Source organism: Miniopterus schreibersii (assembly GCF_964146895.1).
Source record: "Miniopterus schreibersii genome assembly, chromosome: X".
Lineage (NCBI taxonomy): Eukaryota > Metazoa > Chordata > Mammalia > Chiroptera > Miniopteridae > Miniopterus > Miniopterus schreibersii.
In genome coordinates, this window is record NC_138104.1 from 57,003,868 (window position 1) to 57,031,130 (window position 27,263).

The 27,263-nt window shown below is 40.4% G+C and overlaps 1 protein-coding gene across 2 annotated transcripts in view; it reads right to left on the minus strand.

Annotated features, from left to right (window-relative positions):
* The window catches only part of NHSL2 (NHS like 2), a gene marked incomplete at its 5' end in the record, with an annotated part of 299,412 nt that overhangs the window by 141,691 nt on the left and 130,458 nt on the right, over window positions 1–27,263 (minus strand). For both annotated transcript variants that reach the window (XR_013998009.1, XM_081125819.1), the window contains one exon: window positions 26,221–26,289. Coding sequence is in view for 1 of the 2 variants with exons in the window: in XM_081125819.1 (XP_080981945.1) it covers window positions 26,221–26,289 (69 nt within the window). The remainder of the gene's footprint in view (window positions 1–26,220; window positions 26,290–27,263) is intronic.

The window sequence follows — 27,263 nt, forward strand, 5'->3', positions numbered from 1 at the left end:
TTCTGGCAGTCTCACTCAGCCCTCCTCACCCATCCACTCAGCCCTTTCTCATTTCTGCTCCCAGCAGGGTGAGCAGGCCTGGCATTGGCCTCACTGCTCTTTCACTGTATTCATTGGGCCCTTGTGAAATCTGCTAGTTATAAGTTCAGTCTTGAATCTCAAGCCTACTTGGATGTGGTTACACTTGCTGTCAGGCTTTTCCCAGGCTTTTTCTCCCAGGGACTACTTCCTATATCATAGACACACACACACACACACACACACACACTTCAACCAGCCTGTGTCATGCCCAAGCCTTCTATACCCAAAAGACCACCCAAGAACCAATATTCCCACTCCCACCCTTTCCTTAACAGCCTAGGTGGCTGAGATCCCAGCATGCCTCCTGCCAAGATTATGATAACTTGCTTAAGTCACAAAGAACAAAGTCCTCAAATGTTCTTGGCAAATCCAACCAATGTTTGCCCTACATATGAAGCTAAATGCCCAATCATGGGCGGGGCTTTCCCCCTAATGTCCAAAAAAGGCTCAGAGCGCCCCTCTGTCTGGGAATGGTTAGGCTGAACTTCCGTGTCCCTGTTAGTTCTTAACCTTCAAAATCTTTCCCAGTGGTTGAGGTCGTGTTCGGGACCCAGGCCCAAGTCTCTTTCAAGAGGGACTGTTGTCAGGTGAGACATACCCACTCTAATGCCAACAACGTCAGCACTTATCTTGCCCTCATCAGATCACCTGAATGCCTTAGAAGCTAGTGCCTCTTGCCTTCTTAAATGGGCCAGCATGTGGGCAAGGAAAAAGAGGAACAGAGTCCTGGAGAAGGTCAGGTGGGAGGATCAGCTGCCATATTGGGGTGCAGGTTCTCCCATACTGGCAACGGGTGCCAATAGGCATTTAACAGATGTTTGTTGAATAAATACATAAATAAATGCATGGAGGAATCCTAAAATATACATTCACAGCAATCTTTATTACCAACCCAATGTGCCTTTTCTATCTCTTTGTGCTTCTCCCTTTCAGCTAAGTAGCATTAAGTTTTTTCCCTGAAGTGTAAACTGAAGTCGTTAAAAACTAACAGCCTTGCTTTTAGTCACTCACAAAGTTGAAAACAAGCACGAGAAGACCTTATGTGGCTCCTGGCCCACCGCACATGCAACTTAAGCAGCCTGAATTCCATTCTCCTCATCTTAGAGGTTACATGTCACCAGGGTATCATGGATAGACAGACAGATGGCTGGGGCTGGACATATTCCCATCTGACTTTCTCATGGGGCTGCTAGCACCCCTCTGGCATCAATTCCTCCAGTAGTGACAGCAAACTCAACACTCCCAAAATGTGACCCATCTAGGGTTCAGTAGGCAACTCACAATCGGGGGAGGTGGGCTGGCTGCATGGACTAGGCCTCTCTCTGAGCCTACGGACGTCTGAGCACAGAGTCCCTGGTGGAGTCACCTAGAAGAATATGGTCAAAGCCCACTTGTCTTCTTCCTGCCTCAGTTACTAATGTCCTTAGAGGTCCTGGGGTCCCCCTCCCACCTCCTACCAGGTCCATATTGGACACTCCCCAGACCTCACTGACAGAGTGAAGGTTAAAATGTCCAGACCACGTACCTAATCATTCCAGCAAATTGCCCAGCAGTCCTCCAGATTGTGTGCTCCGGAGCTGGAGGAGGGAAAAGGTGAGAGGACAAGGCGAGAGGACAAGGCTGCTGGGGAAAGCCCTGGGCTCCATAACCTCCTGGCCAAGTTAACTGGATTTCCAGACTAAGGCGGAAGGAGGACGAGCAAAGGAGAGAAAGAAAGGAGGCAGGACCAAAGCTAACCCCTTCTTTTTTCTTCCTAAACTCAATCCAGATTTGCCTTCTGAGGGCTGCTTGAAACTGATCCTCGTGGCTCTGACTCGTCCTTTCTTAAAGACATAGTCTCCACTTTTGGGCGGGAGGGGGCAAGGAAAATCTCACATGGCTAAAATATGTCCCAGAACAAAAGATGGGAGGAAGGCAACAGAAGTGCAAAACCCCAAATGTACCACCCCCCCACTCTTGATTCAGACCCAGAACTGGAGGTTTATTAGAGATCAGAGCAGCCAAATCCAGACTTCTGCTGGGTGATTTGACAGATCGTGTGGGAAACAGGTCCCTTTCCCTGGACTGGCAGGTTAGGGGCCAAAGCTGAAGTGTAAAAGTGGGTATGGGAAAAGGAGCCCTGGACCAGGAGTCCCTCCTCTAACATTCCCTGTGTCACCGTGAGCAAGTCTCTTTCCTCCTCTTGGCCACGGTTTCCTTTCTTGATGCATGAAAAGATAATAATAGCAGCCCTGCCCAGCTCCCAGCTTGCTGTATTCTCCTGTTACAGCACAAGGCAGTAGCCTTGGGGACCTGGTATCTGACGGCCAGTTTGCTGTTCTACTCCCGTCACCAAATATTTACATGGAATGGAGCTGGGTCATTCTGATGGGCTGGATGAAGCAAGAATACAGGTGTGAGCTTGTGAGTAGGTAGATGGAGAGCCATTTTGTGTATGTGCCAGGGAAGGAGGAGGAATAGACTGTCTCCTGTGTTCCTTACAAGGTGTTAACAAACCAGTCAGGATATGCCCTTTGAGGGAGGGAGCAGAAAAACGCTGTGAGCACATCCTCATCTTCCCCTTCCCCTTCCCCTTCCCCTTCCCCTTCCCCCTATATCTTCCATTTTCTTCTACAGGAAAACCAACTAGGCTATGGGTCTGGCAAGGTCTGGGGCCAGGCTCTGGCCCTGTTGGCTCCTCCATAGCTCTTTCTTACTGCAGGCTTCAGCTCCTCTTCTACTGAAAGCTGCCTGCTTCCTCTCCACACATGGGCATCCATTCCTTTTCATCCTGTCTGCAAAGCAGGGCACAGTCTCCAAGTTTCCTCCTTCTTCCTTATTGTCCTCAAAGAGCAGCACACAGCCCCCCGTTGCCTTTTCAGGCCATGATTCTCAGCTGTCTGCATATTAGGATGCGGTGGGCCTGGACACCACCACTGTAAAAGCTCCTCACAGATTCCCTTGAGCACTCAGAAGGGTGAAGGACAGGTTTAGAGGTTCCCACTGATACCCATATCAGGGAATCATAGTGAGGTGACAAGATAATAGATATGGGGAGGGACAAAGGGTCAGCATCTCATAATGTCCCTCCACACATCACTTCTTAGGAGAAAGTAATGGCAATGGCTCACACCTTAGTGCCAGGTGCAGTGCCAAGGGCCTTGTGTGTCTTACCTTACGGAATCCTCATGACCACCCTAGGAGCTATCATCATTATCCTTATTTTACAAGGGGTTAAGCAATCAATCCAAGAGTGCACAAGGACAGAACTGAGATTTGAACTCACGCCCATGACTGCCAACCACCAAACCTGGTACTGCTCTCAGGCACTCCCATCCTCCCAAGAAAAGCCCTTGTTCCATACCCCAGGTGTGGACATGCACTGAGGCTGAAAAAGTGGTGTCACCTAGTGTGCATTCAGGCATACTTTGTAGGTCATTTGTGTTTGAGGGAAACTGCTTTGAGGGCTGGCGCTCATCATCCAGGGAAGACAGACAGTTGCAGTGATAAGCCTGCATGCAGCTCCCAGCTTGGCCACTTACTTGACGGTGACTGTAGACAAGGCTCCCCTCTTCAGTAGCCCTGGTCTCCTCATGAGTCAAGTGGGATAACCACATCACATTCCCAACATTGTGGGGCTGAGAGCACATGGGCAAGGCGCCTGGCCCTGAGAGCTACTCAGTGTGCATGCTTTCCAGGTTTTCAGCCTGCAATCTATAAGAAGAGCCTCCTAAGGGCATGCTGGGTACCCCTTTGGCAGTCTGGTGCTGCCTGTGGACCCTTTCACAGTAAATAAAATGCCTTTAAATAAATTATCCAGGATTACAAAGGAAAATGATTACTGTATGCTAAAATGCAATTTACAATCTAGTCATATGTGCTTCTTGATGAACACATTCAGTATAATAAGATCTAGCAGTGGGTCTAATGACTACCATAATTTTGAGGTACTGATGAGCATAAATGCTTTTTTTGAGATATTGGCAACAACTTTAATGTAATATGAAAAGAGCTGTAATTCTACTGATGATCACAGATGCTGTTAATAACACTGTGGTTTATTGCTCATGAGACAGGTCTGCCTGCTCCTCCGCTCAGCCAACTTAGCCTCTCTGTGCTTGTCTCATCTGTAAAATGGGGGTTGCTTTGAGGATGCAATGAGTTAATGAACACTTGTAAAGTGCTTAGAATCAGGGATGGGGAACCTTTTTTCTGCCAAGGGCCATTTGGATATTTATAACATCATTTGTGGGTCAGAGAAAAGTATCAACCTAAAAATTAGCTATGAAAAAAAGGTCCTAGTTGGCAGGGACCAGACCAAATGATTTCCTGGCCCTGGTAGATCCAGGCACAAGAGGTAGCAGATGCTGTTTACGTGTTAGCTCTTGTTATCTACAAATAGGTTTCTATAGATCAGGGTGCAGAGTTCATTTATTCAAACCCCAGGATAAAGCACTACCAACAAGTTCCCCTCCTTTGTAAAGATGACTCAATGACATGCATAATGCCATGTCATTTGGAAGCTAAATGCCTCCTTTAAAACACTGCCTAGGCCAGGTTTTTTGAGGCCACCAAGCAAGCTCCTTTTCAGGGACTGTCTGCCTTTAGACTTTACCTCAGAAGAGTCCCCAAGGCTTCTCCTTAAAGCCCCATTCATGACCTCACCTACTGCACTCTTCCTCCAGTAGCTGCCCCAAGCATTGCATGCCTTAAAGGCTCTGCCATGGTCCCAGTCATCCCATCTAAGAACCTGGAATTTGCCTACAAACTTTTAACAAGCTAACAGGCAATTTGGGAACCTGAAGCACTCTTTTACTTACTGCCCTTGTCATGGGTCAGGGAGAGGGTTTGGAAGGATCAAAGCCATCCCTTCACTGTGCAGATGTGGCAACTGAGGCCCAGAAAGAGGTAAGGACTTGTCTAAGGCCACAGGTACTTTGCTGGCAAGAGCCTGGGATTCAAGATTCCTCTCTCAGTCTTACTGGGTTAGAGCTAAATCTCCATCTTCTTTCACCTCTTTTTCTTCCTCCCCTCCATCTGGGTCAGTTGACAACTCCTGTAAGTTCCAGTTCCTCCTAAATATCTCACCAATCCATCAGCCCATCTCCAAGCCTCACGGCAGCCTGGGGCCAGGCCCTTTCCCTTTCCACTCTTCACCCACCTCCCTGTCTCTAGTGTGCTCTGCTGCTTGAGCTTTCCTACTCTGTGCTCCTCTTCCTGTCACATGCCAAGAATGTCAAGAGCTCAGAGGAAGCTTAGAGTTCATGGGTCCAAGTTCTTCATACACTACCCTGCTCCACATCCTGCTATGTCAGAGAGGAAGAAACTGAGGCTGGGCTAGGGGAGTGGAGCCACCCAGGGTCTGACAGAGAGCAAGAGGGAGAGCTAGCCCTGAAACCCAGGTCAAAGGGTCATGGAATCTGAATTCTAGAAAGAAGTTCAGTTCAGTGCGATTCCCATTACATCACCCACCTCTCAGAATTACACCACCAAATCCTATTGTTTCAGGTAACAACTGGAAATACTTTTTGTCTAGATCATAATTGCCATTTCCCCTTCTATGTGCTCATTTTGAAAAAAAGCAGACAATACTCCATCTCCTTCTCCCACTTCTCCCCAAGGCCCCTAAAGTAGGCCTGCAGTATCCAGCGGCCAGAATTTCCTCCTTATCTTATCTAGGCATGGACAGGCCTTGCCTGGTCACCAACCATTTTCACAAATATTTCCACTGGCCTGAACCCAAAATTAGTTTGCCAATCTCATATTATTGAACTTCCCTGTTGTCTTGAATCTCCTAGAATATACTAGACCATGTGTCTCTCCTCTGCTGTCCCAGCACCTGGTATCAGGCCTTGCAAAGAATGGACATTCAGTCTTTGAGAAACAAATAAGTGAATAAATGAAGATGCTGGTGTTTCAGGGGATAAAGAGAGGAAAAAGACACAGACAGTCCTGCCCTCCAGGAGTTTAGAGTTTACTTAAGAAGATACATAAACTAATAGAAACATATGAAAAGAGAACCAAGCTGCCATGTTTAACTTTCCCTGCAGGCCACACAGGGGCCTGGGGCACCCTAACCAGACTGGAATGCAAAAGCAGTTGGGTGCAAGGGCTTGGCAGGTCAGGTCAGGGAGGCAGCATCTTTGATCAAAAGGGGCATTGAGCTAAGGGAGCTAAGTGCCAGGCTCTAATAAGGCTGGGGGCAGTCAGGAAAACCAGATATGGTTTCCAAGACCTAGAGACACCCAGGTAGTAAAACAAGTTGAGAGTGGAGAAGATTCTGGAAATATTTCTTCAAGGCCTGGTGCAGAGCTGCAGAGGCTTATTAGTAGACTGGAGGGGAAAGGGGCCTGAGACATGAAGGCAAAGGATAGATAAAAAACATATGAATGAGAACAGAAGCAGGAAGAAAGGAAAGATAGAGCCAGGACAAAAAATGGCTAAGGAACCAATTCTATGTGGTGACTGAGAAGTGGATGATATCACCACTGAAATGGGAAAGCCATTGGAGGGGTAGCCTTATCTTCTCACTCCTCAACTTCATGTATTCACTCACCAAACACTTACTCAACACCCAAGACATAGCCCTCAACTCTGTGTGTGTGTGTGTGTGTGTGTGTGTTTTAATGAAGGCATAACGAGTCTTCAAGGAACTACATCAGGCAGTGAAAAGTATGTGTGGTTTTTATTTTCTTCTTTGTGCTTTTGGGATTTGCCCACAATTAACTCATGTTGGTTTAAAAATTTGTAATTAACAAAAGCTTTATTTCAAAAGCCAAATTAATACAAAGAAAAATCATGGCAATATACAAGTGCTGACTTTCGTGGAGTCTAATTTATTGTATAGAGATTTGAGGAAGATTTCCAAGGTGAAAGACAGAGCAAGAGTATGGAAAAGAGGTGTTAAGATCCTCAAGCCTTTATTATGAAGACAGATTGAGTAAAAAATCAAAACCTGAATCTCTTGGACTGCAAAACTGTCCAACACTGGTCAGGTCATAAACTGCATAACTGAACTCATTTCTAGAATCAGAGAATCTTACAAGTAGAAAAACCTAAGATATTACAGGGCCAACCCTGTCCTTTTCTTCTTATAAGAGGGAATTGAGGCATGGATAGATGAGGACACTGGTGCTTCTCTCTGCTTGTATCATTCTCCTCTCTGGCCCTATATGCCTAGCTAACACCCACTTTTCCTCGAGACTTGGTTCAAACATCACTACTCTTGTGGGCTAGGTGTCTTCTTTGGGCATGAAACACTCAATACCTTTCTCTATCATTGATTTGACAAATTACTGAGCAACTACTGTGTGTCAGGCACTGTTCTAGGAACCTATGATGCATCAGTGACCAACAATCCCTTCCCTAGGGTGTAGTGATTAAATCATAGCATTTATTCATTCAGTACATATTTATGGATCACCTATGCATGGAGCCCTGTTTGAGGCACACACTGTTTTTAAGGTGAGGATAATTGTCTGTTCAGTTTTGGCCTCTTCCCTTTCCTCCACAGTCAGTGCCTGTGGACACAGTGAAATATTTTCTTAATGAATGAATGAATGATGAAATGGCCACAGTTACACCGCAACCTCCAGATGGAGCCTGCACTGAAACCCTGGTCCTCTAATAGCTAGAGCGTTTACTCTTGCCCTTCATTGCAGTCAGCCCAAATCTTTGTCACCTCCATCACCTAGGGTGGGAAAGGTCAGAGGGGAGGAGATCAAGGTCCCCTTGGCAGATCTATTTTGGAAAAGGGAGACCTACCCTATCAGGGACTCTCTCTAAAGAGAGTGGAGAAGCTGCCAGCTTCCCATCTCCCTGCTCAAAAGCTTGAGGCAAGCAAGAAGAGGCACTTTCCAACAGAGCCCTGTGGGTCCATCCCTCTCTACAGGGAGTGATCATTTTGAGGTATATATCATTTCTGTGTTAAACATTTTGTTAAAATCAAAGCCACTACTGGAACTTCAGAGACATTCCCCACATCGCACTTCCATCCCCACCCCCACCCTGGGCCCCTGGATCTTTCCCTATGAACAAGATGTAGCGCCCACCTTTGGCAGCCAGAGTGGCTGTACTGCAGCGCCCTCTGTCGGGCCCTGGGTTGGCTGCGCAGCTCTGCGGGGCGGAGAAGGAGCGCCGGTGGGGCTTGTTCTGGAGTTGCTGAGGGACTGTGACTCATCCAGCCTGCTGCACCAGCACCAGTTACCCTCCCACCTCCCGGCCTTCCCCTCGACCCCCGCACGGAGACAGCCCAGCTACTCTGCCCACTAAAAGCAGCCCGGGGGAGGCCCCCGACAGCAGCTCCTCCGCAGCACCTGCTCCCCTTTCCCAGGCAGGGGAAGGCCCTAACCCCTGTAGGTGGAAGCTTCCAGCGCCAGAAGGCCGGTTCACTTCCACTCTCATTCAGTCTTCAACACTAACCTAGAATAGGGGTCGTTTTGTGGCACGGCCTTAACAGAGTGGGGAACTAGGGACGAGAGAAAGGTGAAGTGAAGGCCAGAATCAAGCATCGAAGAAGTGGAGAGGGACTAGATTAACCAGTTACATCTGACTCCAAAACTAAAGGTGGACCTTCCACAGAGTCAAATTGCACTGTGCTCCTAACCGCAGCAAAACGCGCACACAGAAAGGGAAGGTTGGACCACATCATAGAGGACCTTGAAAAGTCAAGCTTTATAATACACGTTTGCCATTTTAGAAAGAAAACAAAGTTATAAATGGCATTTAAGAAGAAAGTCAGCCCAGCCGATGTTGCTCAGTTGGTTGAGCGTTGTCCCATGCACCAAGAGGTCGCAGGTTCAATTCCCCAGCAAGGCACATGTCCTGCCGGCTGGATCCCCAGTAAGGGGAGGGCAGGAGGCAGTCGATGGATGTGTGATTCATGTTTCTCTCTCATCATGTTTCTATTTCTCCCTCTCCCTTCCTCTCTCTCTCAAAAAATCAATAAAAACATATTAAACATTTTTTTTTTTTTAAAGAAGAAAGTCAGATGGATATTGGGCTTGATTTTGTAAAGACGTTTTATCATGGAGCAGAGGACATGATCAGAGCTTTGAGTTAAGAAAATGCACCAAAGGAAAATCAGAGACATGGTGCTTGAGGTAGTCTAGTAGTGCTCAGTAGAGTCTACATCAGTCATGAAAACGGGAAAAAATAAAAGGTACAGATCCAAGAGGCATTGGGGCTGGAAAAGGCTTAATGATAAATGCGGTTTTTAAAAGCGGGGTAAATAAAATCCATACAGCACTTTGAACTTCTCCTTTGCAATCAGTTTTGCCTTCCTTATTAGAATGTTTTGTCCGCCTTCTTAGATGCTAAGATCCACACATGGTGCTGGTGATTCAGGCCCCACTCCTGCCTTGGAGACCATGACTTTGTGGGAGAAGCAATATCTGCCCTGTCAGCTGCATGGAACATCAATGAGGGCTGAGCTGCTTTCCTAGACAGTATCTGCACATGCCAAAGAACACCTAAACAGCTCCTGCTTCCTTGTTTAGAAAAGTTTGGAGGGCTCCAGCTAAACTCCAAGGCAGCCTAATATTATTGAATATCCTTCTGTACCCACAGTTTGCAGCAGAACTTGAGTGGGTAGGTTGAACAGCTCTGGCAGCCTTGAGGCAGCCTCACCCCAAGGTCAGACATCAAGACCTATGCAACTGGCTGTGAGTACCTGGTGCTAGTAACACTGAATGAACATGTCACTGGGCAGGCATCACAGCTCTATTGTGATAAAATGAGTCACTTTTATACAAGGGTAAATTATTCAGGCATTGGTACCCCCACCAAAACAGACACTCCACAGAAATTAAGAGTATTATGTCAGCAGTGGACTCAAAGGTAGGCAGATCCATCTCCAAACCCACACTGTGGTCTATCCAGAATGTCAGGCCCGGTAGGCACAGCTACCAACCCAGCCCATCTTCCTCTATATACTCTATACAGATGGACACAATGGATGAGAGCACCCTGCTGGGAATGGATGGTCCCATAGTTCCTCAGGACCCCACCCCATAGACACCAGCATAGAATAGAGAGCCACCCCTATTTCTGGTACTTCACATCCTCCACCATTCATACTTGGTGTCATTCTGAGCTCACCTGGCTAGAAAATCATGACCCCACTGTCTCCTACTGTTACCACATGCTGCTTGTCTCTCCCTTCCTTGAAGTCCAGCAAAGTATGTTATAAAGCCAGAGTTTTATTTTGTTTTGTTTGTTGCTTTATGATCAGGTAAAAAAAGTTGTCCCCGTTTTGGAAGTACCACTGAACAACAGACCTAGTGCCCACAGCCCATGTTTCTAATAAATACAGACATGGGTTTAATATACAGATGATGTATTATAGAATTGTACACCTGTACTTGTCCAATTTTCCCAACACCTTTTATTGAAGAGACTACCTTTACTCCATTGTATGTGCTTGCCTCCTTTGTCAAATATTAATTGACCATAAAGGCGTGGGTTGATTTCTGGGCTCTCTGTTCTGTTACATTGGTCTGTGTGCCTGTTCTTATGCCAGTACCAGGCTGTTTTGATTACAATGGCTTTGTAGTATAGTTTGATATCTGGTATTATGATCCCTCCAACTTTGTTCTTCTTTCTCAAGATTGCTGAGGCTATTCGGGGTCTTTTATGGTTCCATATAAATTTTTGGACTATTTTTTTAGATCTGTGAAATATGCCATTGGTATTTTAATAGGAATTGCGTTGAATCTATAGATTGCTTTGGGTAATATGGACATTTTAATGATGCTAATTATATTTCAATCAATGAACATGGTATATGCTTCCACTTATTTGTATCTCTCTTAATTTCTTTCTTCAATATCCTACAGTTTTCTGAGTATAGGTCTTTTACTTCCTTGGTTAAATTAATTCCTAGGTACCTTATTTTTTGTTGCAATAGTAAATGGGGTTGTTTTCTTAGTTTCCTTTTCTGATAGCTCATTATTGGTGTATAAAAATGCCATCAAGCCTTAGCTGGTTTGACTCAGTGGTTAGAGTGTCGGCCCACAGCTGAAGGGTCTTGGGTTCGATTCCAGTCAAGGGTACATACCTCAGTTGCAGGCTCAATCCCCAGCCCCGGTCGGGGCATGTGCGGGAAGCAACCAGTCAATTTGTCTCTCTCACGTTGATGTTTTTCTCTCTCTTTCCCTTCCACTCTCTCTCCGAAAAGCAATTGAAAAAATATCCTTGGGTGAGGATTAAAAAATAATATATATTTTTTAATGCCATCGATTTCTGGATATTGGTTTTGTATCCTGAAACTTTGCTGCATTCATTTATTATATCTAGTAGTTTTTTGGTGGAATATTTAGAATTTTCTATATACAGTATCATGTCATCTGCAAATGACAGTGTTACTTCCTCCTTTCCAATTTGGATGCCTTTTGTTTCTTCTTCTTGTCTGATCACTGTCGCTAGAATTTCTAGTACTATGTTGAATAAGAGTGGTGAAAGCGGACATCCCTGCCTTGTTCCTGATCTTAAGGAAAACACTTTTATTTTTGCCCATTGAGTATGATGTTGGCTGTAGGTTTTTCAATGAAACTAAGCCACTAACTTACATCATACACAAGAATAAAGTCAAAATGGATAAAAGACTTAAATATCCTAGAAGAAAACATAAGCAGTAAAATCTCAGACATCTCTCACAACAGTATTTTTGCTGCTATGTCTCCAAGGGCAAGGGAAACTCAGGAAAAGTTAAAGAAATGAAACTATATCAAACTAAAAAGCTTCTGCACAGCAAAAGAAACCACCAACTAAACGAAAAGAGAACCCACTGTATGTGAGAAGGTATTTGTCTGTGATGCATCTAATAAAGAGTTAATTTCCAAAATATATAAAGAACTTACACAACTCAGCACCAGGAAGACAAACAATCCAATTAAAAAATAGGCAAAAGACCTGAATAGACACTTCTCCAGACGGGACAATACAGATGCTCAAAGTCACTAATCATCAGAGAGATGCAAATTAAAACTACAATGAGTTATCACCTCACACCTGTCAAAATGGCTACTATCAGTAAGTCAACAAACAACAAGTGCTGGTGAGGATGTGGAGAAAAGAACCCTAGTGCACTGTTGGTAGGAATGCAGACTGGTGCAGCCACTGTGGGAAAAAGTATGGAGTTACCTCAAAAAATTAAAAATGGAACTGCCTTTTGACCCAGTGATCCCGCTTCTGAGAATGTATGCACTCCTATTTTCATAGCAGCGTTATTTACAATAGCCAAGATCTGGAAACAGCCCAAGTGCCCATCAGTAGATGAGTGGATAAAAAAGCTGTGGAACATTTACACAATGGAATACTATGTGGCTGTAAAAGAGAAGGATCTCCTACCATTTGCAGCAGCATGGATGGACCTGGAGACTATTATGCTAAGCGAAATAAACCAGTCAGAGAAATTCAAATACCATGTGATCTCAGTAATATGTGGAATCTAATGAACAAAATAAACTAATGAACAAAATGTAACCAGAAGCATGGATACATGGAACAGACTAGTGGGAGCCAGAGGGGAGGGGGTGGGGGTAACTGGATAAAGAAGGTGAAGGGATTAGCTAAAAAACATATATGTATACTCCATGGACACGGACAATAGTGTGGTGAAGGCCAAGGGAGTGGGAGGTGGAGTGGATGGAAGGGGGCAAAGTGAGGGAAAATAAGGATACATGCAATAATGTCAACATTAAAAAATTTTTAATAAAAAATTTTACACCTGAAACTGATATAATTTTATTAGCCAACATCACCCCAAAATATTTGATAAAAATTAAAATAAATAAATACATGGGTGGGCAAAAATAGGTTTACAGTTGTGAGTACATGAAAGTTTATTGTTGTGTTATTTATTAATTATTGTATTATTTATTGTATTATTTGTCCTATTATTATTGCTATTATTTCTTATCCTTACTTATGATTTATCTTTTAGGTAATGATGGCTGATAATTTAACCTACTTTTACCCACCCCTGTATTCACCTTTGGAGCCTAAAGCACAGGCTTTCACAAATATGTAGAAAAAAACATGTGTAGTGGGGCATGGCTTGTGGGGTTCTTTAGCCCCTAAACATCTTTCATGTAGGCTGAAGTGTTCTTCGTAAAGGAGGAAAAATTGTGTGGCGAAAAGGAGAAAATATGCTAATTCTCCCTAAATTAATCTATAAAAGCATTGCCATCTCAATCAAATCTCCATAGGAATTTTTCATAGAATGTGACAAATTCATTTGAACATCCATATGAAAGATAATATATACAAGAAGAGCTAAAACAATTATGGGAGGGAGGATTATTTATTATACAAGGTGTCAAATCTTTAATAATTAACAGGATGTGGTACTGGCACAGAAATAGACAAGTAAATGAGTAAAAGAGAACAGAAAGCCCCCAAACCAGGTTATGTAAAGATATTAAATAAATAAATGGTATTTACAAGCCAGTGGTGAAAAGATGGTCTATTCAATAGTGTTGGAACAACTGGGTTCCCATTTGGAAAAAACTAAATTAGATCCCTGCCTTATACTACATGCACACAGACACACACAAACACAGAGACACACACACTCCAGATATCTCAAACAAATAAACAGAAAAAGTAGAACATATTTATAACCACAATGAGAAATATGTAGATGTATATATTTGTGACTTTGGTCACAACACAAAAGCCATGAAAAAATGGTTGATAAATTTTATCTATATTTTAAAAAGTCTTAGACAAAAGACACCACTAATAAAGTAAGAAAAAAATGATAATCTGGAAGAAATATATTATTTGCAATATATTTTAGATGAAAATTAATATATAATTTCTGTAAGTCAATTAAAAAGCAAAAACTCAAAAGAAATATGGCAAAAAATATGGTCAGTCAGCTCAAAATGAGAGTTCCAAATGGCCAATAGATATTTGAAAAAATGTTCAACAGCTAGTAACCAAAGAAAGAAAAATGAAAACAATCAGATACCATCTTTCACACATCACATTGATAATTAAAAGTTTAATTATATCAAGTATTGATATGGAGGTGAGCAAAACTGCTACTCTCCTACACTGCTGGGTGGAGTACAGCCATTTCAGTAGGAATTTGGCAACATCTATTATGTAAAATACACATCCCCATTACCCAGCAACTCTACTTCTTAGCATCTATCCTAAAGCAATTCTTGCACATGTACACTAATGTTTATTGAATGGACTTTATTGGAATATCAACCATCAAAATTTAGAAACTACTTGTATTCATCAAATAGGAAAATATAGTTAAACTCTCATGAAAGTTATACTCTACAAATTATGTAATTTTAAAGGAATAAGTTAGGACTTCTGCTTCTAGGAAGATGGAGTAGATATACTCTTCCTTATTCCTCCCACTAAGTTTTACTAAACACTAAGTACAACTAAAACCCATGAACATTACAAATAAAACAAACACAAAAAGATTCTGAAAGGTGAAAAGAAGGTACGCAAGAAAGAGACCTCAGGACTCAAGGAATGACATGGTGGTAAGTTCCCTGAATTTCTGTCTTGCCTCATATATCCCAGAGACAAAGCTTAAAAAGCTTGCAACCTGAAATCACCAACAAGTGCAAGACGAGAAACAAAAACAAAAACAAAAAAGCCTCTTTCTCTAACCAAAGGACCAGAAAAGGAGGTAGACTTGAAGGACAGAAAATTTTAGACAATAACTGCTCTACTCCAGCCAAATATCACAAAAATAATAAATAAATAAATAAATAAATAAATAAATAAATAAATAAATAAATAAAATAAAATAAAATAAAATTTAAAAAATGTGGCCCCATCCCCAACCCCACCTGCAAAGGAAGGGTTGAAAACATAGATTTCCACCCTTGTTAAACTGTAACTAGGTGTTGCAAGCCACCCTATTGGAGTGATGTCAGAGAAGGCTGAGTGGGGAATTGGGATAGATCTACTAGACAGAAAGTCAGCAAGCATACAGAAGAACTCAACAAGATCCTCAACCAACAGTGTCAAATTTGACATTTATAGAACACTCCATCCAACAACAGAACAATACACAATTTTTTCAAGTGCCCATGGAACATGGACTATGTTCAATCATATCCTGGACCATAAAACAAACCTCAACAAATTAAAAACAATTGAAGTAAAATAGACTGTATTCTGTTACCATAATGAAATCAAAGTAGAAATTAATAATAGAAAAACAAGAGTAAAAATATCTGAACACTTAAAAACTAAACAGCACACTTCTAAATAATCCATGGGTCAAAGATGAAATCTCAAGAGAAATTTTAAAAATACATTGAACTGAATGAAAATGAAAATACGACATAGCAAAATTTGTGGGATGCAACTAAAGCAAATAAAACTTGTGGGAATCAACTTTAAAGGGAAATTTATAACAGAAAATGCTTATACTAGAAAAGGTTTCAAATCAATAATTTAAGTTCCTTCCTTAAGAAACGAGAAAAAGAAGAAAAAAGCGAAAATAAAATAAACAATAAATAAAATAAAGCCAAAACAAACAGAAGACAGGAAATTAAAATAAGAGCAAAAATCAATAACACTGAAAACAGTGAAACAATTAGAGAAAATAAATTTGAAATAATCAGTAAAATTGACAAAGAAAAAACACATAAGTAATTAATATCAGGAACAAAATTAATATCACTACAGACACTTTAGACATCAAAAGGATAATAATGGAATACTAAGAACAACTCTACACACTTGGAGAATTTTGATGGGACTAACCAATTGCTTGACAAACACAGACTTCCAAAACATTTGATAGGAAATAAACCATTTGAATAGCCCTTTAACTACAGTATTAAGAAAAGTGAATTGAATTCAAAACTTCCAAAAAGAAATCTCCAGGTCTCATGATTTCACTGGAGAATTTTACCAAATGTTTAAATAATTAACACAATTTCTACACAATCTCTTCCAGAAAATAGAAGAGGAGAAACTACTTTCCAAGTTATTTTATGAAGCTAGTATTATCTTGATGTCAAAAAGCAGATGACAGTCACACAAAAAAAGAAAACTACAGACCAATATCCCTTGTGAATATAGAAGCAAAACTCCTCAAAACAACATTAGCAAATAGTATTCAGTAATATGTAAGAATTATACACCATTATCAAGTGGAGTTTATTACAGGAATGCAAGATAGTTTTAATATCTGAAAATAAATCAATGTAATCCACCATATTAACGGACTAAAGAACAATCACATGATCATATCAATCAATGTAGAAAAAGCACTTAACAAAAACCAACACCCATTATGATGAAAAAACAAGTCTCAGAAATAGGAAAAGAAAGGAATTTCTTCAACTTGAAAAAAAGCATCTACGAAAAACTTATAGCTAACACTAAACATAATGGTGAAAGACTGAATGCTTTCCTCCTCAGACTGGGAACAAGGCAAGGATGTCTGCTCTCACCACTCTAATGCAACATAATGCTGAAAGGTCTAGACAGTACTATCAGGCAAGAAAACAAAATGAAAGGAATAACATTGAAAAGGAAGAAATAAAACTCTTCCTATTTGGAGAGGACGTGATGGTGTATACAGAAAGTCCCAAGGAACTAAACAATTGCTAAGACTGATAAGCAAGTTCAGCACAGTTGCAGGATACAAGATAAGCATACACAACCCGGCCGGCTTGGCTCAGTGGTTGAGCATCAGCCTGTGAACCAGGTGGTTACAGTTTGAATTCAGGTCAGGGCATGTGATCAGGAGACATGCCCGGGTTGTAGGCTTGATCCCCAGTAGGGAGCATGCAGGAGGCAGCCAATCAATGACTCTCTTAACCATTGCTGTTTCCATCTCCCTTTCCCTCTCTCTTCCTCTCTCTGAAATCAATAAAAACATAAAAAATTAAAAGAAAACAAGATAAGCATATACAAATAAATTGTATTTCTATATATTAGCAATGAACAAATGGATGCTAAAATTAAAAATACAATACCATTTATAATTGCTCAAAATAAAGTACTTAAGTGTAAATATAAAAGGACATGAATAGGACTTGGATGCTCAAAACTACAAGATGCTGATGAAAGAATTCAAAGAAGATTCAACATAATAGAAATGTCAATTCTCCCTAAATTTATATACAGGTTTAATGCAATTCCTATCAAAATTCCAGGAGGATATTTTAGACGTGGACATGCTTATTCTAAAGTTTATATAGAAAGGCAAAGGAAATAGAATAGCAAAAACAATTTTGAAAAAGAAGAATAAAGAGGGATCACTCTACCTATTTTCAAAACTTATTATGAAGCTGCAATAATCAAGACTGTATGGTCCTGCTGGAGGGATAGATACATAGATTAATGGAGTAGAGAACCCAGAAATAGACCCACACAAATATGCCCAACTGATTTTCAATAAAGGTACAAAAGCAATTCAATGGAAGAAAGAAGGCCTTTTTAAATTTTGCTGGAGCAATTACACACAGGCAAAAAGAAAAAGAAAAAGAAGCTTGAACAGTAGGAAACCCCCCCCCCCCCGAGATATGTCCATGTCCTTATCCCCAGAACTTGTAAATATTACCATAATTGGAAGATGGATCTTTGCAGATGTAAAGGATTTTGAGATGAAAAGATTAGTCTGGATTATTCAATGGGCCCTAAATCTGATGGCAAATATCTTTGTGAGATATACACACAGAGGAGAAGGTGATGTGAAGATGGAGTTAGATACTGAAGTGATATGGCCACAAGATAAGGAAGACAAGGATTGGTGGCAGACGCCAGAAGCTGAGAGAGGCAAGGAAGGATCCTCTCCGAGAGCCTTCAGCAGGAGCATGGGCCTGCTGACACCTTGGTTTCAGACTTCTGACCTCCAGAACAGTGAAAGAATAAATTTCTGGTTTTTTAAGCTACCAAGTTTATGGCAATTTGTTATGGAAGTCTCAGGAAATTAATACAAACTGTCTCATAGCTTATACAAAAAAAATCTACTTAAAATGCATCACAAACTAATCTTACTGTGGTAATAATCATTTTGCAATATAATGTGTATAAAATCATCACACTGTACACCTCAAACTTATACACTATATGTCAATTATAACTCAATAAAGCTGGCAAAATGCATAACAAACTTATGCATAAAATGTAAAACTACAACATTTTTAGAAAAAGAAAAACGTTTGGAATTTAGAGCAAGGCACATAAGCTAGATCTCATACCTGACAATCAAAGCATGACATGAACAGACATTTCACTGAAAAGGATATACAGATGGCAAAAAAGCATATGAAAAGAAGTTCAATCACTTGCCATTAGGGACATGCAAATTAAAATCATAGATATCACTGCATCACTATCAGAATCGCTAAAATGAAAAAAAAAATACTGACCACACCAAATGCTGGTGAAGATGCCAAGAAACTGACCGTTAATACATTGTTCTTGGGAATGTAAAATGGTATGGCCATTCTGGAAAAAACAGTCTGGCAAGTTATTTTAAAAGCAAAACTTGCAACTTCCATATGACCTAACAATTGCACCCTTGGACACTTATCCCAGAGAAATGAAAATGTCTGCCCACATAAAAACCTGTTACATGATTGTTCAAGGGGCCTTCATGTATACAATAGCCCCATACAGGAAACAACCCAGATGTCCTTCAACAGGTGAATGGATCCAGTACTTGTGGTACATCCATGCTATGGAAAACTACTCAGCAAAAAAAAAAAAAAAAAAAAAAGACTCTTGATACACAAACGATCTGGCTGAATCTCTAGATAATTATGCTGACTGAAGAAAACTAACAATAGTGTATGGTTCTGTTTACATAAAATTATTGAAATCTCATAATTTTAGATATGGAGACAGATTAGTGAGTCCCAGAGGTTAAAGAGAAGGTGGGGATGGGTAGAAAGTGGGTGTAGCTATAAAAAGGCAACTTGAAGGATCCTGTGGTGGTGGAAATCTTTGGCATCTTGACTGTATCAATGTCATTTATCCTACTTGTGATATTGTACTAGAGTTTTGCAAGAGGATGACATTGAGAAAAACTCGGTGAAGGGTATATGGGACCTCTCTGTATTATTTCTTACATTGCACATGAATTTATAATTATCTCAAAATAAAAAGTTTAATTAAAAAGGAAAAGATAGATCCGAGTATCCTAACATGGCAAAGTTTCCAAGATATATTCTTAAGTGAAAAAAGCAAGTTACATATTAGTATATATAGTTTTTTAAAAATTTTTTCCCTAAAGTAATTTATTAAATTTTTGGGGGTGGCAATGGTTAATATGAACATATAAGTTTCAGGTGTGCATTTCTATGTTACAAGATCTGTATATGGCTCTGTGTGCCCACCACCAAAAGTCATACATTTTCCAGTCACTATATATTAAAACATCCTTCCATTGGGGAGAAAAAGGGACATCTGTAATATTTTAAACAAAAATACAATTTAAAAATAAAAAATAAAATAAAATAAAATAAAATAAAGCCTCCTTCACCCCCACCCCTTCCCTCTTGCAATCACCACACTGCTGTTTGTGTCCACAAGTTTCAGTTTTATATCCCACATATGAGTGAAATTATATGGGTCTTAGCTTTCTCTGACTAACTTATTTTATTTAGCATAATATTCTCAAGGTCCATCCATGTTGTTGCAAATGGGAGTATTTCATCTTTTCTTATGGCTGAGTAGTATTCCATTCTGTACATGTGCCACATCTTCTTTATCCAGTCCTCTGTTGCAGGACGCTTTGGTTATTTCCATGTCTTGGCCACTGTGAATAACACTGCAATGAACATAGGGGTACATATATCTTAGCAAATATCTGTTTTCCAGTTTTTTGGGTATGTACCTCGTGGAGGGATTGCTGGGTCATATGGTAGCTCTATTCTTAATTTTTTGAGGAATCGCCAGACTGCTTTCCACAGTGGCTGTACCAGTCTACAATCCCGGCAGCAGTGAATGAGGGTTCCCTTCTCTCCACAACCTCTCCAACACTTGTTATTGCTTGTCTTGTTGATCATAGCCCTTCTAACAGATGTGAGGTGGTATCTCACTGTAGTTTTGATTTGCATTTCCCTAATTGCCAGCGAGGTTGATCATCTTTTCATATACCTATTGGCTGTTCGTATGTCTTCTAGGGAGAGGTGTCTGTCCAGGTCCTCTGCCCACTTTTTGATTGGGTGGGTTGTTTGGTGTTGATTTTTATGAGTTCTTTATATATTTTGGAAATTAAAACTTTGTCTGAGCTACTGTTTGCAAATATCATCTCCCATCTGGTTGGCTGCCTCTTTGTTTTGTTATCAGTTTCTTTTGTTGTGCAGAAGTTTTTTAGTTTGATATACTCTGGCTCATTTTATTTTTGCCTTTACTTCCCTTGCCTTTGGGGTCAAGTTCATAAAATGTTCTCTACGACCAAGGTCCATAAGTTTGGTACGTACGTTTTCTTCTGTGTAACTTACTGTTTCGGGTCTCACATTTAGGTCTTTGATCCACTTTGAGCTAATTTTTATACATGAGGACAAACTATAATCCAGTTTCATTCTTTTGCATGTGGCTTTCCAGTTTTCCGAGCACCATTTACTGAAGCAACTACCTTTACTTCATTGTGTGTTTCTGGCTCCTTTGTCGAAAATTATCTGCCCATACACATGTAGTTTTATGTCTGGCTTCTCTAATCTGTCTCACTGATCTCTGTGTCTGTTTCTGTGCCATTACCATGTTGTTTTGATTATCGTAGCTCTGTAGTATAATTTGAAGTCAGATAGCACGATACCTCCAGCTTTGTTGTTGTTGTTTTTTCAGTACTGCTTTGGCAATTCGGGGTCTTTTGTGGTTCCATACAAATCTGATGATTTCTCATTCTATTTCTTGAGAAAATGGCATTGGTATTTTGATGGGGGTTGCATTAAATCTGTATATTGCTTTGGGTACTATGGCCGTTTTAACTATGTTGATTCTTCCAATCCATGAACACGGGATATTTTTCCATTTTGTTGTGTCTTTATCAATCTCTTTTAATAATGCTTTGTAATTTGCAGTATCTAGGTCTTTCACGTTCTTTGTTAAGTTTATTCCTAGGTATTTTATTCTTTTGGTTGCAGTTACAAAAGGAATTGCTTTTTGTTTGTTTCTTTCATTTCTTTCTCTGAAGTTTTGTTGTTACTATACAGGAAGGCAATGGATTTTTGTACATTGATTTTGTATCCTGCCACCTTTCTGTATTTGTTTATTGTTTGTAAGAGTGCTTTTGTGGAGTCTTTAGGGTTTTCTATGTACAGAATCATGCTGTCTGCATACAGTAACAGTTTTACTTCTTCCTTCCCTATTTGGACACCTTTTATTTCTTTCTCTTGCCTTATTGTTGTGGCTAGGACTTCAGAACTATGTTGAATAAGAGTGATGAGAGTGGACATCCTTGTCTTGTTCCTGATCTTAGAGGAAAAGCTTTCAGTTCTTCACCATTGAGTATGATATTAGCTGAGGGTTTGTCGTACATGGCTTTTATTATGTTAAGATACTTTCCTTCTGTTCCTATTTTATTGAGTGTTTTAATCATAAATGGATGTCGTATCTTATCAAATGCTTTTTCTGCATCTATTGATAATATCATATGACTTTTATCCTTTCCTTTGTTAATGTGGTGTATTACACTGATTGATTTACATATGTTGAACCATCCCTGTGCCCCTGGAATGAACACCACTTGATCATGATGTATTATTTTTTGGATGTACTGCTGAATTCGATTTGCTAGTATTTTGTTTAGGAATTTTGCATCTGTATTCATCAGAGATATTGGTCTGTAGTTTTCCTTTTTTGTGTTATCCTTGCCAGGTTTTGGTATCAGGGTCATATTGGCCTCATAAAATGTGTTAGGAAGTATTGCCTCTTCCTCAAGTTTTCGGAAGAGTTTGAGGATAGGTTTTACATCTTCTTTGATCATTTGGTAGAATTCACTGGTGAAGCCATCTGGTCCTGGACTATTTCGGGGGCCTGGGTTTGATGGTTGTTTCAATTTCCTCCCTGCTAACTGGTCTTTTTGGTATATTTTCCAGTTCCTCATGATTTAGTCTAGGAAGGTTATATATTTCTAGGAACTTAATCATTTCTTCTAGGTTATTGAATTTGGTGGCATATAGTTTTTCATAATGTTCTAGTATGATCCTCTGTATATCTGTGATGTCTGTGGTGACTTCTTCTCTCTCATTTCTGATTTTGTTTATATGGGTCTTTACCATTTTTCCTTAGTGAGTCTAGCCAGGGGTTTGTCAGTTTTATTAATCTTTTCAAAGAACCAGCTCTTTGTTTTATTAATTTTTGGTATAGTCTTTTTGGTCTCTATTTCATTCAATTCTGCTCTAATTTTTATGATTTCTTTTCTCTTGCTGACTTTGGGTTGCTTTTGTTCTTTTTCTAGTTCTTTAAGATGTGATGTTAGGTTGTTAACTTGGTATTTCACTTGTTTCTTAAGATATGCTTGCTTTTGCTGCATCCCAGAAGTTTTGATATTTTGTAGTCATTCTCATTTCCCTCTATATATCTTTTGATCTCATCTTTTATTTTTTCTTTGACCCAGTCATTTTTTTAGTAGTGTATTGTTTAATCTCCATGCATTTGCAGGTTTCTTTACTTCCTTTTTCCAGTTGATTTCTAATTTCAAGGCATTGTGGTCAGAGAATATGCTTGGTATAACTTCATTCTTCTTGAATTTGTTGATGCTAGTTCTGCGGCCCAACCTGTGGTCTATCCTTGAAAATGTTCCATGTGCACTGGAGAAGAATGTATAATCTGATGTTCTGGGATGAAAGGCTCTGTAAATGTCAATTATGTCCATTTGGTCTAGCGTTTCACTTAAGGCCGATATTTCTGTATTGATTTGCTGTTTGGTTGATCTGTCTAGAGCTGTCAATGGAGTATTAAGGTCCCCAACTATGGTTGTGTTTTGATCTGTTTCTCCCTTTAGTTTTGTGAGTAGTTGCTTTATATAGTTCGGTGCTCCTTGGCTGGGTGCATATATACTAAGAAGTGTTATGTTTTCTTGATGTAGTGTCCCCTTTATCATTATAAAGTGTCCATCTTTGTCTCTTGTTATCTTTGTTGTCTTGAAATCTATTTTGTCAGATATAAGTATGGCTACACCTGTTTTTTGGTGGATGTTATTTGCTTGGAGAATCATTTTCCACCCTTTTACTTTGAATCTTCTTTTGTCTTTGCAGCTTAGCTGTGTCTCTTGCAGGCAGCATATGGTTGGGTTTGGGCTTTTGATCCACTCTGCTACTCTGTGCCTCCTTATTGGTGAATTCAGTCCATTTACATTTAGGGTAATTATTGATGTATGAGGATTTCCTATAGCCATTTTATCTTGTTTTCTGGTAGCCCTGTGTCTCCATTGGTTCTTTTCCTTTGTGTTTCTATCGGTTGTTTTTGTTTGGTGGTGTTTCATACTTCTTTCCTCTCTGTCTTTTTTTAAGCAATGTGTCCCTGGTTTGGGGATTTTTGTGTGTGGTTGCCATTAGGTTTATAAAAAATAAAGTTGCATATGTACAATAATTTTTCTTCTTTCCAGTGCATCTGGTGTTCATCCTCCTTTGCTGGTTTGTACCTTTACCCCCTCCCCCCTTATGTTTTTGTTGTCACAAATTACCCATTTGTGCTGTAAGTTTTTTGGTGATCTTACTCATTATGTTGTGACTTAATGTTCTTTGTTTCAGGTAGAATAACTCTCTTGAGTATTTCCTGCAATGGAGGTTTTCTGGTGATAAAATCTCTCAGCTTCTGTATGTCTTGGAATGTCTTTATTTCTCCTTCATACTTAAAGGATAACTTTGCTGGATATATTATTTGTGAGTGTGAATTTCTTCCTTTCAGACGTTTGAATATTCGGTTCCACTCTCTTCTGGCTTGTAGAGTTTCTGCTGAGAAGTCGGATGAAATTCTGATGGGTTTTCCTTTGTAGGTCACCTCTTTCTTTTCCCTGGTTGCTTTGAGAATTTTTTTGTTGTCATTAATTTTTGACAGTTTTAATACAATGTGCCTTGGAGAGGGCCTCTTTGGATTGAGGTAACTAGGTGCTCTGTTTGCTTCTTGGATTCGAGGATCTAGTTCTTTCCATAGGTTTGGGAAGTTCTCATCCACTATTTGTTTGAATAGACCCTCTGTTCCCTTCTCCTTCTTTTCTTCTTCCATAATGCCTATTATTCTAATATTGCTTTTTCTGATGGAGTCAGATAGTTCTTGTAGAGCTCTTTCATTTTTCTTTATGCTCAGGTCTCTCTCTTCTTCTCTCTGCGCCATTTCTGGATTCCTATCTTCGATATCACTAATTCTTTCCTCCATCTGGTTTGTTCTGTTTTCTATGCTCAGTACCCATTCCTAATCTCCTTAATTGCATGCTTCATTTCCAGGATTTCTGATTGGCTTTTTTTTAAAGTTTCAATCTCTTTGGTTAAGTACTCATTTTGTTCATTGATCAAAACGATCAGTTGCAGAGGGAAACAGTGGTTTCACTGCAATACCTCTTGGTTTACAGATAAAATGTTCCTTGACCTGGCACCAAGGGCAACAGGAGGTGAGTTTTGGGAGTCCAAGGGGGGGGCAGGGCTCTGTGGTTCCATTTATTTGTCAGAAACACCCCCACCCATCAGTGGACAGCCACATGGCAGAAGCCTGTGCTCTGTCGGGCGTTTGCTGGCTCAGTCACTGTTCTCTCTGCTGGCCCTGCTGGACTGCCCTCCACAGCTCTCTGTTCCTTCCAGCTGGCTGAAGGAAGTGCCTGCTACCACCATCTTCCTCCCCTCCCTGATCCATGCCAGAAGTTCCTGGCTGCAAGGCTGCATCTGAGAGTCATCTGTGCTTTCCTCCTTTCTCATCTCCCCACTTATTCCCATTTGCCAGCCTTTAGATGTTTCAGAGGTATGGGTCTCTCAGGCTTGCCTCTGTACTGAGTAAGGAATTCTTTGTTGAATTATAGTTGGTTAATCTGTTGAAACTTCAGGGGGAGAGGCGAAGGATATCTCTCACATTGCCACTGTTCTGATGTCACTCCCTAGTATATAGAGTTGAATACCATTTATTTTTAAATACCTTCACACAAACAATGTACACATAGAAAAAGTTTTGGAATAGGGCACTTTATGCTGATAATAGGGGTTATGCATGGGGAGTAGAGTTGGGGGGAAAATTTTAGCTGTAGTTAAATTGTTTGATTTTTTTAACAATGAGAATATATTCATATTCTACTTGTAGAGTAAAAACATTATCCTGTGCACAGCTACAGTGCTCCAGGAATTCTATCTTGTTTTTGCTCATCCTGATCTGACCTATACCTGTTTCACCACCACTGTATCCAGGGGCCAAGCTCACGCTTGCCTGCACTTGAGCCTGAAAGAAGTAGTTCCTAAGCCTACCTAATTTGGAAACAGTCCCCCTAGCATTACCTTTGTGGTATTGGAAATACCACCTGGAAAGGCCAATGTCCCCATGACTACGAATTTACTCACTGCTTCTGACAACTTTAAATCCACAAAGCTCAGCCCATGCTGAATTAATGCAACAACAGTTTCTATAAAGTTCAAGATGACAAACTTTCATGGAAGTTTCAATGCTGGAGGCAGCAAAGGCTTCTCCACCCCCTGACCTGAAAACATGGCAACAGTTGAGCTTCTTGAGCCACAGGCATGAATCAGAATTGGATACCTGCACCCAGCTGTGCTTGGTTGGGAGAAGAGTACTCTTCTGTGGCTGCTAAGAGTGCATTCATTCATCACCATATATTTACTGAGCACCTACTATGTGCTAAGTACTATTCTAGGCGTTGATACTATTAGTGAATAAAACAAAGTCTCTGCCCTCATGGAGCTCCCATTGTAGTGGAAGAGCAGATAATAGATCAGATAAATAAATAAATTATATGTTAGGTGGTATTATGTGCTATGAAAAAAAAAATCATAGCATGTAAGGATATAAGGTGTTGGCTGCTGGGGGTTGAAATTTAGAAATGGTGGCCAGAGAAAGCCTCACTGAGAAGGATCAGATCTTTTGGAGAATATCTGAAGAAAGTGAGGGATTCAGGTAGTTACAAAGGTATCCAGTGGTTTTGGACATTTTCCACTTGCCCCTCCAGACCTTCTTCACCCTTCTCCACCCTGCTTTGTGCCCTGGGAGGCTGACCTGTATGGACTGCATCAACAGGTTCCCTTGCCCTCTGGCTTCGGGTTAGCTTTGACCAATAGGAGGCACCTGCAAATGATCAGAAGGAAAAAGAAAGTGAGATTATTCATCAGCTCTCTCTCTCTGTGCAGGTTCATCATAGTTTGCCTATATCCCTCTACCAAAGACCACAGCTCCTGTCAGGTGGTCCTTTCCATATGGCAACCCAGTCCCCATAACCACTCATTCCCAAGATCCTGACTGACATACTGGGGGAAGGCATTCCAGGTAGAAGGAAAAGCAAGTAAAAAGCATAAATGTGCCTGGAGAGCTTAAGGAATAATCAGGAGACTAATATGGCTGGAATGGAGGAGGTGATAAAAGGATTTGTAGGGGAAAGTGTCAAGGAGATAAGGGGGGCCAGATTATGAGGGACTTGCAGGCTACCGTAAAGACTTTGGGTTTGTTTGGTATTTTTTAGTGCTTTACCATTTAAAAATATGTCACATATATTCCATTTGACCTTCACAACAACCCTGTGAGGTAGGCAGCACAGATATTCTTCTTCTCATTTAACAGATGAGGAAAGTGAATCCCAAGGTTCTATAGGTAGTAAATAATTTGCATTAATATCAGTATTTGTCCTAAAAATTCAACACTCAACCTTCCCTAATACTTGTCCTATTTACTTCACAGGGATAATGAAGATAAAATGAATTCAAGGCTAGAAAAATACTTTGAGAGAAAAAACACTGTATGATTATACCTGCAAACTATAATTTCCCATAATATATGGCTCACTCTCCTCACCCCAGCTTGTGCATGAACCCAGAATTTTATATTGTCTCTGTTCTGTGCTCAACTGAGCAACTAAGAAAGGCAGGGGAACAGTGTGATCCTGTTTAAAATGATATAAGTTACAACAGAGTAACTGCTATTATAGCAAATTGAAAATCAACAAAGAAAGGCCAATGCACAAGTGGGACCCACTGAAGCACAGAGCAAGCAAGGTAACATTATCAAATAGGGCATGAATGTATAGAAGGAAAACGTGGTGTCAGTGT